The sequence below is a fragment of the Amblyomma americanum genome, chromosome 5, assembly GCF_052857255.1.
Source record: "Amblyomma americanum isolate KBUSLIRL-KWMA chromosome 5, ASM5285725v1, whole genome shotgun sequence".
Lineage (NCBI taxonomy): Eukaryota > Metazoa > Arthropoda > Arachnida > Ixodida > Ixodidae > Amblyomma > Amblyomma americanum.
This window is the reverse complement of record NC_135501.1, coordinates 202,175,403-202,186,315: the sequence shown is the minus strand read 5'-3', so window position 1 is coordinate 202,186,315 and position 10,913 is coordinate 202,175,403. Positions and strand designations below refer to the sequence as shown.

At 47.4% G+C, this 10,913-nt stretch overlaps 1 protein-coding gene across 1 annotated transcript in view; it reads right to left on the bottom strand.

The window, feature by feature from the left end:
* Positions 1-265: 265 nt before the first annotated feature.
* The window catches only part of LOC144133434 (uncharacterized), a 59,500-nt gene continuing 48,852 nt past the window's right edge, over positions 266-10,913 (bottom strand). The window contains exons 2-3 of the mRNA XM_077666527.1: positions 4,589-4,848; positions 266-3,419 (exon numbers count right to left, since the gene is read on the bottom strand). Of these exons, the coding sequence (XP_077522653.1) occupies positions 2,445-3,419; positions 4,589-4,846 (1,233 nt within the window). The 5' untranslated portion in view covers positions 4,847-4,848 and the 3' untranslated portion in view covers positions 266-2,444. The remainder of the gene's footprint in view (positions 3,420-4,588; positions 4,849-10,913) is intronic.

The window sequence follows — 10,913 nt, the reverse complement described above, 5'->3', positions numbered from 1 at the left end:
GTCAGCGACATTGGTCCACGCACAGGGGTAATGATGGAGGCCCGTGTCACCATTTACAAATATGCATTGCTAATCACGCAAACTAAACTCACGAATTTCATCGCAAGACTGATTCTCAATGTTCCCTGTCTATATCAGGAACCGAAAGCGGGTTGCTTGGTGAATGACCTCATCGGCGCTGTATACGCTGGCTTTTGTAGACAACTATGTTTGTGAACTCCGAAGTGCAGGGCGTGAATGCTACGGCTGTTATCTTTTTTTTTTTACCAACTGGGAAGATGAGCGAATACTATGCCATCAGGAAAATGCATTACGGTGCACTCTCATGTCTCCAAATTGTGGCCTTCATAATGCGATGACTGGTTTTGTTAAAACGCAATAACTACATTCGTTGTTTATATATCGTCGTAACTTTTATTGTAAATGCAATTCACGTGCTGCGCTAGAAATTCATGTGATTAAAAAGCAAGCCCTGGCATTTCTCTGAGCTGAACTGTGCAGTGGATATACATCTATATGAGAGAGCATCACGTCCTAGACCTCGTCATCACGGAGAGCACATGTGTCATGCAGCGCTGACACCTTTACTCTTTCATGACCATGAAATGCTTTTAGGGGCACCGTGATGAACGCTCGCTTGCGTTGACTCCCGCTTATTTCGAAGGCATATATCATGCGTGCTCTAATCACTCTCTCTACTAATTTTCCACTGCCTTGCAGCTCACTCAACTTGCACAGCTTTTTGTCAGAGTGGCGACAATTAGGGAGATTTTTTTTTTCATGCATGGCCGTATATCACGGCCTGGCAGAGTGTATCGCGCTCGTTTGACCTTTACAAAGGCGTTTGCTTCATAATGCTCCCAAGCCGAAAAAAAAAAGGGCAGAATCATGTAAAAAATACGACAGATTTTTTTTTGTTCTGTAGTACTTTTTGTTGTACTGCAGTTTTTTCTGTTGTGCGTACTTTTCGGTAGCCTCTTTTCTGTAGTAACGACACAGAATTTGCTGTTATTAAAATAATTTTTGTTGTTACACTGTCATGGGTGAAAACATTACAAAAAATTTGTTGTGAGGACAGAAAATTCCGTACATCTCGACTGGGCTGCTTATGACTTGACTATACGACTGCTGTTCTTTCCATTTGCAAGAGCACCAGCTTTGTACCATATTTTGCGTCTCGTGATTTTTGTATTTTAAGTAATTCTACCATTTAATTATGTTACTTTCAGTGCTTTTTTCTTCATTTTGATAGTGCAGAAGTGTTTTGAATGTACACGATCTGTGACGTGCCTTTCTGCTGTCATTTAGACTGCACTTTTTAGTTATTTTGTTTATGGTCACTGCGTTGCCGTATTGCCATGAATTTGCCTTGCTGAGTGGACTTCCATGTCGCTGTTACTTTTGGTATTTGGTTTCTTTTCTTGCGGTTTGCCTTTTAGTCCAGGTATTTTGCATGCTGTTATGGAGTGCTTATCGTGCGGCTTGTGCTGTGGTTTGTATTATCACTTGTGCCTCTCTTCTCTGTTTATAAATTTTTCTCCGAACCTCAAAATGGCTGCTCTGATTTAATCCAAATGTTGAGAATATCATAGTTTAGATTCAGAGCATGACTGAAATATATTTAGCTGCGTTCAAAACATTTAGACCTGTGCCGGCAATGGTCGGATATGTATAAAATCGCGAAATTTTTGAAGAACAGAAGAAAATTTGGGTCCCTTCTCTTCTCAGATGAGCACTCATGTGTATGGCTTCCACTCTTACGGTTGCTAATAAGTGTTTATATATTTTTAACACGATTAGAATGCTGGTATGCGCAGGAGAAAAAATTTATAATGTTACACGACGTGAAATGGAATACATTTAAGCAAAGTCATTCAACTGGTTTACGCGGGCCTACCAGAATCACAGGTTTAAAATAACCAACATAACCAACAAACGACGAAGAAAAAAAATGACGCGGTGTTTAGAGCTTATTTCCAAGGCAGAGTGGCGAGCATTGGCCGCTAGACTTGTTTTTAAAGTGTTGAAGTAGACTGAGGATGATCTGCACAGTGCGGTATCGGCGTTAGTGACCACGATCACCGTGGTCCCGGGTTCCACGCATGCGTAGTTAGCCGTTCCGGTGAGGCAGAATCTCCGGTACGCTATTGCTTTCTACGGAGTAACAAGGCGTACATTCAAATAATTTAGTGCTGAATATGAGTTTCCTTTCATGCCACTGGCCACTGCACGTTAACACGTGGATCGCACAATGAAGCTCTTCCTGTGCGGGTTTATAATGGCAGTTCTTCCTCTCAGTCAACTAAAAAAGAGGAGGTGCTGTTACACTCGGGATAGGTCGCACATAAAAACGCGGGGACATGCTGCTTGTTGGCAACACTGTCTCGATCGTGCCGCACAGTAGGAGCCTCTGTATTGTCCTTGCCACAAACACACACGAGCTTTCACACGAACAGCAGAGCTGTGAGGAGGAAGGCTGCCAGCATCGTCGGCAGCACGGCCATGACACGTCCGATGTTCTGGAACATGGACAGCGATCCGGTGGGAAACTTCTGCACCAGGTTGCCAATGGGGCCCAGTATTCCCGGCATGGAGCCGATGGGGGCCATAAGGCTGGACGAAGGCGGCGACGTGGTGCTGCTCATGGGCTTGTGCTGGAGCGCCCAGGCCGGCAACGGCTCCGTGGCCGGTGGCCTGATCGGCGCTGAAGGGGACGAGGAGGCCTCGGTGGACTCCGTCATCGCCTCTGTTGTGGTCCCGTACTCGTCATCCTCCATGTAAGGCGTGGAGGACGTGGTCGTCTGATACGCCGGCGGTGACGAGGCGTGCGTCGGCTTGGACAGAGTGATGATGTTGGAATGGACGATGGTCGTGTTGGCCACCGTGTCGTACACCGAGAGTGGCATCGAGGCGATGGTGCCCTGTGAAGGGTAGACGGCCGTAGTCGAAGACGGCGCCGTGGTCAGCGGGTAGATGTGGATGGCCGTGACGCCCGGGAAAGGCCTCTTGAACGCCGACGCTGACGCCGAAGGAGGTCGGTGGTTGTTCATGAGCACGGCGTGAGAGACGCCATAACCGGAAGGAATGGCAGTGCCCGCCCAGAAGGGTGGCGGTCTTCTGTCCCTGATGATGGGAGGCTGCGAGTGGCTTGAAGCTGGAGGACGAAGCGTGGATGGACGTCGGGGCCGGTTCTTGACCACGAGGACGTCATGAACCACGCGGGTATTGTCGCGCTCTCCGTGGGTGTTGCCGTCCAGGACCATGATGGGCGGAGAGATGTAGAGGCCGGAGTAGTCCCTGGTGGTCATCGGTGGTGGCGAGGTCGTGGGTGGAGACGCCGTGGGCTCTTCCATTGTCCAGTGTCTCGACTTCTGGTCGGTAGAACTTCCAGCCATGCTGGCATTGACCTTTTTCTTGGCCTGTGTGGATAAAAGACGAGGCGGGCGTACATTGTAAGTATACAAATGAATGGCTTATCAGTGCTCAGCTTCTAAACGATTGTAGATGGTAGCAAATGCCTTTCAGCCTCGTGAGGACGACGAGCCGTGTTTTAGAAAGTGGTGGCAATATTGTCACTAGTCACGTTAACGATCCTTCCTAGGGTACACAAATATAGAGCAGCTGATTTCAAAATGACCTCGCTGAAAGAATGAACGTGTGCCCTCACAAAATTAAGTTTAATTATTTTGACGTGAAGTACGACTACGCCAGGAAGCTGGTGAGGGTTGATTAAAAGTTCAAGCACTCTGTGTTAACTTACCACTATTTCATTCAAGCGATTATTTTGACTCTAAATGCCCTCTGACAGCATACAGGCATTGCGAATCCATAAACACGTTGCACAAACACGAGCACTTTAGAGAGGGGGAACGGTGAATTATATGAGCTGGTAGGGTAGGGGCACGGGTATAGATCAACAGAAACCAAGACACATTCTTGGCTTTTTGCTGTCCTGTCCACCGCTATAATCTTCTCTCTCTTTTTAAATGGGAGGGTTTGCCTTATTTGACATTAAAGAAGCTGGATAAAGATGTGTAAGTGTGTTTCGCTGAAATGGCGTAAAATACACTTTGAGGACTTAACGCATCAATAGATAGCCATTGTCCTATATTTGCTCATGTTTCACTCCGAGCCGTCTGAACAGCTTTTACCCATGGCATTCAGGAAACTAAGGACCTGAAGCGAAATGGAGCAATGCGCAAGTTGATTAAAAAAAGCGCTAAAGGTCATGAGGTTAGACGAAGAAGAGTGCGCACACCTTCTGGCTCAATCATTGCACCATTTCCTTTCCTCAATAACTACCAATCTCTCAAGGCATAGGATGAATCCTATGCCTTGGGGCCGAGGTGCGTCCTCAGTCATAAATTTCACCCACTTAGTTGAGGAAAGTGACATCAGCTAACCAGAAGTGACCTAACTTCCGGGAAAGTCAATCGCATTGCCAAGACATAATTAAATTAGGAGTTCCTGTGATTTTCTTGTTGTCCTCGTTTTCCGTGCCCGCAACCTCCCCGTACCAGCTCGCTCACTTCGACGTTCTCTTTGTCATCCTGGGTTACATAGTCGGTGAAGTGGCAAGCACACGCACCTCTTTCGGCACCTTGGTTCCTTCCTGAGGCATCGGTGTACCAGTCACCGTTTTGTGCTTGCGCGAGAAGTACAGAGTGCTCCACGGCCCGCGGGCATCGCGGAACTCGGCACGCAGGGCGCTGCGGACACCAGATGCCTTGGGTACTCCTTGCCTCGCGGCAGCCGATGTTGGCAGCGGAAAGGCCGGTCCCGGAAACAGGGCCAGAAGAAGCAACAGTCTGTGCAATCCCATCAGCCGGTGTTGGTGCGCGGCCATGCCTGTACGCATGAAAAGAAAAAGAACACACATAAATAAAAAAGATGAAAAAGTTGACTGACATTTATGTATTTTCACTTCATTTTATTCCAACATCAACATTACGGATGCGGAGGACCGTGAACAAAAAGCCTCTAACCGGGCTTGGCGATGCTCGCGGCCTCTAAACAAGACATTGGCAACAAACGAGGATACAAAAACAACGTATAAAACACGGCCGGATTTGGTACAAAATCAAGACATAAGCAAGGATAATTACAACATAAACGAAGAGCTTAGTGAAGTGTAAAGGGTATGGTGAAATGCAGAAAAAGGCATACAAATGCAGGCATTGTGGCTACGATAAACCATAGGGATCCCCTGGCATACCCTTTCGCCGACATCGACACACTTGTTGTCATCCCATACTGTTTATTCAATAATAATAATAATAATAATAATAATAATAATAATAATAATAATAATAATAATAATAATAATAATAATAATAATAATAATAATAATAATAATAATAATAATAATAAGTTGGTTATTTCCGTCAGTGATGAGGAAATTGCGGGTAAAATTCGCTGAACCCCATAGTCTCCTTTACAAAGCAGGCAGCGAAACGTGCTGATGGTTGGTGGTGTGTGACGAAGGCCGTGCTCAAGTGCTTATGCGAAACAGGCCTGGATACTAGTGTGTGACCGCCTGTGCGCTGCCTACACGGTTTACACAGTTTACACGGTTTATGGTCTGACATGCGTGAGAGTGCACATTTGTGTTTTCAAGGGGCCCCTACTCCAGTATGTGTTAATGACACATGTGTGTTCAAGACATGAATTTCAAGTGCGTCTACTCACCGCGATGCGAGTGCCAGCCAGTATGTGTGTGTGTGGACATCACCCCATGAAATTCATTGTGTTATGCAATCAACCTTCATTCGCTCTTTCCCCTTCCTTCCCTTCCCTTTTCCCCAGTGTGGAGTAGCAGGCCAGGGTGATGTCACCACCGGCCGACCTCTCCTCCTTCCCTCTCATTAAAATTCATTTCGCTCTCTCTCTCTCGCTGTCATCGTTCATATTAATCAGTGGTGCTAATCACTGACTGCTGAAAGTAATGTTCAACAGTGTCGGAACGGAACAGCTGCACACGATTGGTAGCGAGGCACTGGAACCAATGAAGGAATGCGTCTACTTATGGCAGGTAGTGACCGCAGATCCGGATCACGAGAGTGAAATAACTAGAAGAATAAGAATGGAGTGGAGCACATTTGGCAGGTTCTCCCAGATCCTGAGTGACAGTTTACCAATATTTCTCGAGAAAAAGTATATAACCGCTTTACCTTACCTACTCACCTACGGGGCAGAAACGTGGAGGCTAACGAAAAGGGTTCAGCTTAAGGAAAACGCAGCGAGCTACGGAAAGAAAAATGATAGGTGTAACGTTAAGAGACCGGAAGAGGGCAGAGTGGGTGAGGGAAGAAACGGGTTAATGACCTCCTTGTCGAAATCAAGAGGAACAAATAGGCTTGGGCAGGGCATGTAATGAGAAGGCCGGATAACCGCTGGTCCTTAAGGGTAACGGAGTGGATTCCAAGAGAAGATAAGCGCAGCAAGGGGACGGCAGAAAGTCAGGTGGGCGGATGAGATTAAGAAGTTCGCGGGGATAAGGCGGCCGCTCTTGGCACAGCGCAGGGTTAACTGAAGAGATATTAAAGAGGCTTTTGTCCTGCAGTGTCAATACGAAGGTCATCATCTTTGTGCCGGCTGACCAAAACCAAGTTTTTTTTAGTCGTGTGATGATCTGTCATTCGCCGAAAAATGCGGCGACTAAGAATGCAGGCACACCATCTATTATCCCATAAGTTTTGTTTAGGCTTCTTGCAAATGGCAGCATGGTAGAACACTTTGTCCGAGTAGGTTTGCACTAAAGTGAGCGCCTTCGTATTATTTCCGATGAAGAGTGGCGCAGGTTCTTCACGTAAACGCTGCAACGATAAATGAAAACTGTTTCGGGGTTATTTTAGCGCGGAAAAAGCATCGGCGCAAAAGTTCATCTAAGATTCGTTTCTGCCATGCTAATCACTAAATCACTGATCACGTCATGCCAATCAAGGAAACCAAGGGTGTCGATCTTGATCTATAACAATATCGTGTGGCACGTTTTAACGCGATAGCATAAAGGCCCCAGTTGTCCAGAAAATCCCGTGTCGACGTTGTGAGCGATAAATCACCTGCAGGGACCTGGCTGGTGGTGCCCAGAGAGCAACGTTGGACGCAGGTTGGCCACCTGGGTCACGTGACCTTGCGCCGTCATCACAACCTGCCCACCGTGGCAGGTGACAGCTAAATTAATGCTTGGTCGCTCGGGATGAGCAACCTGGGTCTCACAAGGCCCACCGGTGGCAGCACCTGCCTTTGCAGGGCAGTGGCGCATCGCTTAAACGCTGCACCACTGCGCCAGGAGGGGGTTTGAGGACTCCCAGGGATCTGTGAATGCCAAGTGTAGAGAATGACCTTCTGCATTTAAGGGAATTAACCCACTACGCTATCCCGTCATACCGTTAAGGCGGATACTGGGTGTCCCCTGAAATTTTGTACCTACACTGCTGATTTGGCACGTAGCAAATCCATTAACGTATTATCACTAGCAACATATATCGTTAAAGAAAAGTAAAAGCAGGTTATAATTATAATTGTTTTTTTTTTGAGGGGGGAGGGGAAGGAAATGGCGCACTATCTGTCTCATATATCGTTGGACACCTGAACCGCGCCGTAAGGGAAGGGATAAAGGAGGGAGTGAAAGAAGAAAGGAAGGAAGAGGTGCCGTAGTGGAAGGCTCCGGAATAATTTCGACCACCTGGGGATCTTTAACGTGCACTGACATCGCACAGCACACGGGTGCCTTAGCGTTTTGCCTCCATAAAAACGCAGCCGCCGCGGTCGGGTTCGAACCCGGGAACTCCACGGAAAAGCAGGTCCTGAATCGAAAGCGTCGCCTGATGTGAGTCTGTCGTGGCAAACCAGCCTTTCTTTTGAAATTGCATGAATCGCAGGCTTGGACAGTTTTTTGGCGGTACATCGGGTGCTTCCTGGATTTGCAAGTATAACGTCACAAGCGCCGCAGGTCAGGCCGTGCAACGGGCACCCTCCCAGCGGAAGGAAGTCGACCGCGAGTTTATGACGCGCGGGCTTAGAGCACCCAAGCATGGGAGGCGTGGTTGGCCGCGCGGCCGCTGAACCGTGCGACGTTCGAACGACCCCTGGAGAACCCGGAATGTAAGCACGATCTCTTAATACGAGGCCAAGGCTGAGAGTGGCTCCGAAAGTATTCGTAATGAACAAAAAAGGAGAGAGTTAAGTCGGAGGGCGGGAGGTTCTGAGGGGCCTTGCCGTAACGAGGGACCAGCCGTGTACACTCTCCCGCTTAAGGGGATAACCCGCTATTTTAGCTCAATGCTCGAGTCCAGCGGCTAAGCTTCAGACTGACTAGATCCCTTCGTTTTCAGGCTTTACGCGATAGAGTGTACAGCTCGTTCGGTCGAAAAGCCGTCGGCGTAGTCGGCCGCGTGTCGGAAGTAATCAAGGGCTGCGTAAAAAAAAATCGTATCATGCTAATCAGTGGTTTCAGTGATCGCTGATTGATTGGTATGTGATAGGCGATGACGAGTTAATTAAATAATTCCAATTGATTAATTGATTGACTAAAGAAATTGAATAATGAAAAATTGTAAAAAGGCGGGTTCAAAAGTGTCGAAATGTTCAGAATAAAAAGACAATGCTTAATGATGATAATTAAAAAAATAGATTGTGCGATTGATCAATTAGTTATTCAAAACAATTGAAAAAAATGAAAAAATGCGTTCAAAGGTGTCAGACTTCACAGAATGGAAAACCTAACCCACTGCGCTGTCGCGTCGAATTCTCTTAAGGCGGAGATTAAGTGTCCTCTCCAATTTTTATTTTCAATGCAATACTATTCAAAGCATGCCAGGGGAAAAAAAAACTTGTCGTCAGTCATAAATTCGCTCATTGGCTAGACGGAAGTGACGTCACCGGACAAAAAAGATGATGCCACTTCCGGCAAAGGATTCAATAGCAACTAATGCTGTCGCATTGCCGAGACACCGTCAAGGGTGTGACATTCCCGTAGAGCCAATGGGGACGATTTTGAAATGCGACGGTGGCGGTGCCTGGGAGTTGGCGGTAAAAACATAAATTGCTCAAAACTTTGCTCGCTATGCTTGCGCCGGTCGCTGTCGTCTGCTGCCACTGCGCTGCAGCGTTGCCCGCGGCGGCACTGGCGGCGCAGACGCGTTGTGTCATTGACTCCAGCCGCGTTTGCTGCCAGATACCAGGATCGCTGCAATCGTTCCGACCGTGGCGACACTTATGGCGCGGACGCGCAACTTGCAACATGCCACAGCACTGACACCGTGCATTGGCAAAGCTGCCAGTGTAGAATCCTGTCCGTGTCGGTGGTTGATCATTCTTGAAACAGCGCAAAGACACGGACGCAGAGAAGAGACATACGCACGAGAGCAGACTTACAACTGAGGTCTTATTGCGAAGAGACCGACCTTTTAAAGGCGGCCTGCGCAACAAACAGGCGAATATGAGAAAATACACGACAGGGTAACAAAAAAAGGTGGTTAATAAAAGCAGCAGAAAAAAAAAACCACTTCGTCGTGGTTTCTTCTGCTTTTATTAACCTCTCATTGATGAAAACTAGAAATAAAAGAGGCATCCCTTATGCTCCTTGGTTTCTGTGACTGTTGAGTTCCGTCATGTATGTCACAACGATCACATATTTTCATTCCCTTGTCACCCGAGAATATTTTGTCCTTCCCGTAACCAAAACTATCTCATCAAAATGTTTTGCCACCATTTTTATTTACAGGACTAGTGTAAGCCTCCCATTTTGGTTCTTGTACTTGTTGACCACTGGTGTTCATCTGTTGATTACTATAGCTGCCATTGTTTGTTTGCTTTAACGCGATACCGTTAAGGAGTTTGTATCGAAGAACACCCGGCGTTGTCATCGACATCGTCGGCGTCGTTGACCATGAGCGAAAAATACACGAAAAATCTGCACAGAAGCAACCTACGATGCAGGTGGGCCACCTAGGTCACGTGGTCATCACAACCTACCCACTGGATTGTGAGCAAACGGCGCACCTTGGCAGGTGACAGGTAAAATAATGATTGGTCGCGAGAGGCTGTTCGGGAATAGCAACCTGGGTCACGCAAGCTCCACTGGTGGCAACACCTGCCATCCGAGATAGGTGGCGCATCGCTTAACCGCTGCTGCGCCAAGAGTGGACTCCCAGGTATCTATGAATGTCAAGTAGAGAATGACCCATTCTGCATACATATATGAGGATTAACCCATTAAAACTATCGTGTCACCCTTAAGGCGGAGCTTAAGTCCATGCCCCCGCCCCCTCCGCAATTCCGTTAAGCCTTTTTTAGGGCGAAAGCACCATTCCGATGCATAAACCTCGAACAAATCTTGCGATGTTTGTGGGTTGGTGCCAAGTGAAATAAAAATAGAAATAAATAGCCGTGACTGGGATTCGAACCTGCGGCGCCGCCAACGAAGCAGGTTCACTGGCCACTGCGCGAGAACACTTGGCTCTGGCCGCAGCCGAACACGCTTCGCGAATTGTTAACTGTAACACGCTTCTTCTTCTTCTTCTTCTCCTCAAGCAATAACACGCTGACGCTTCTTCTTCTTTTTCTCCTGAAGTAATATGACGCTGTACATTGCACATCGTCTTCCTTATCAACTAATACTACTATCAAACTAATATTCGCGCTTTGAGCTATTTGGCGGTAGTGACAGCGTTGGCGTGGACAAAGCGGTGGTAGAAACACGTCGCTAGAGCAATACGCGTTGGCGGTGACAACATTAATGCAGAAACTTAGATAAGAGCATATGCCGTCGGCGTACATTGGGTGAATTGGCATTGACTAAAAAGTTGAAGACGCGTCCAACCACTCCCTGGGTCAGTGAACACCTCAATCGCGCCTTCAGGTACGTGGCGGTGGTGTCCACTTGCAAAAACTGTGCTTTCGCAGAATAT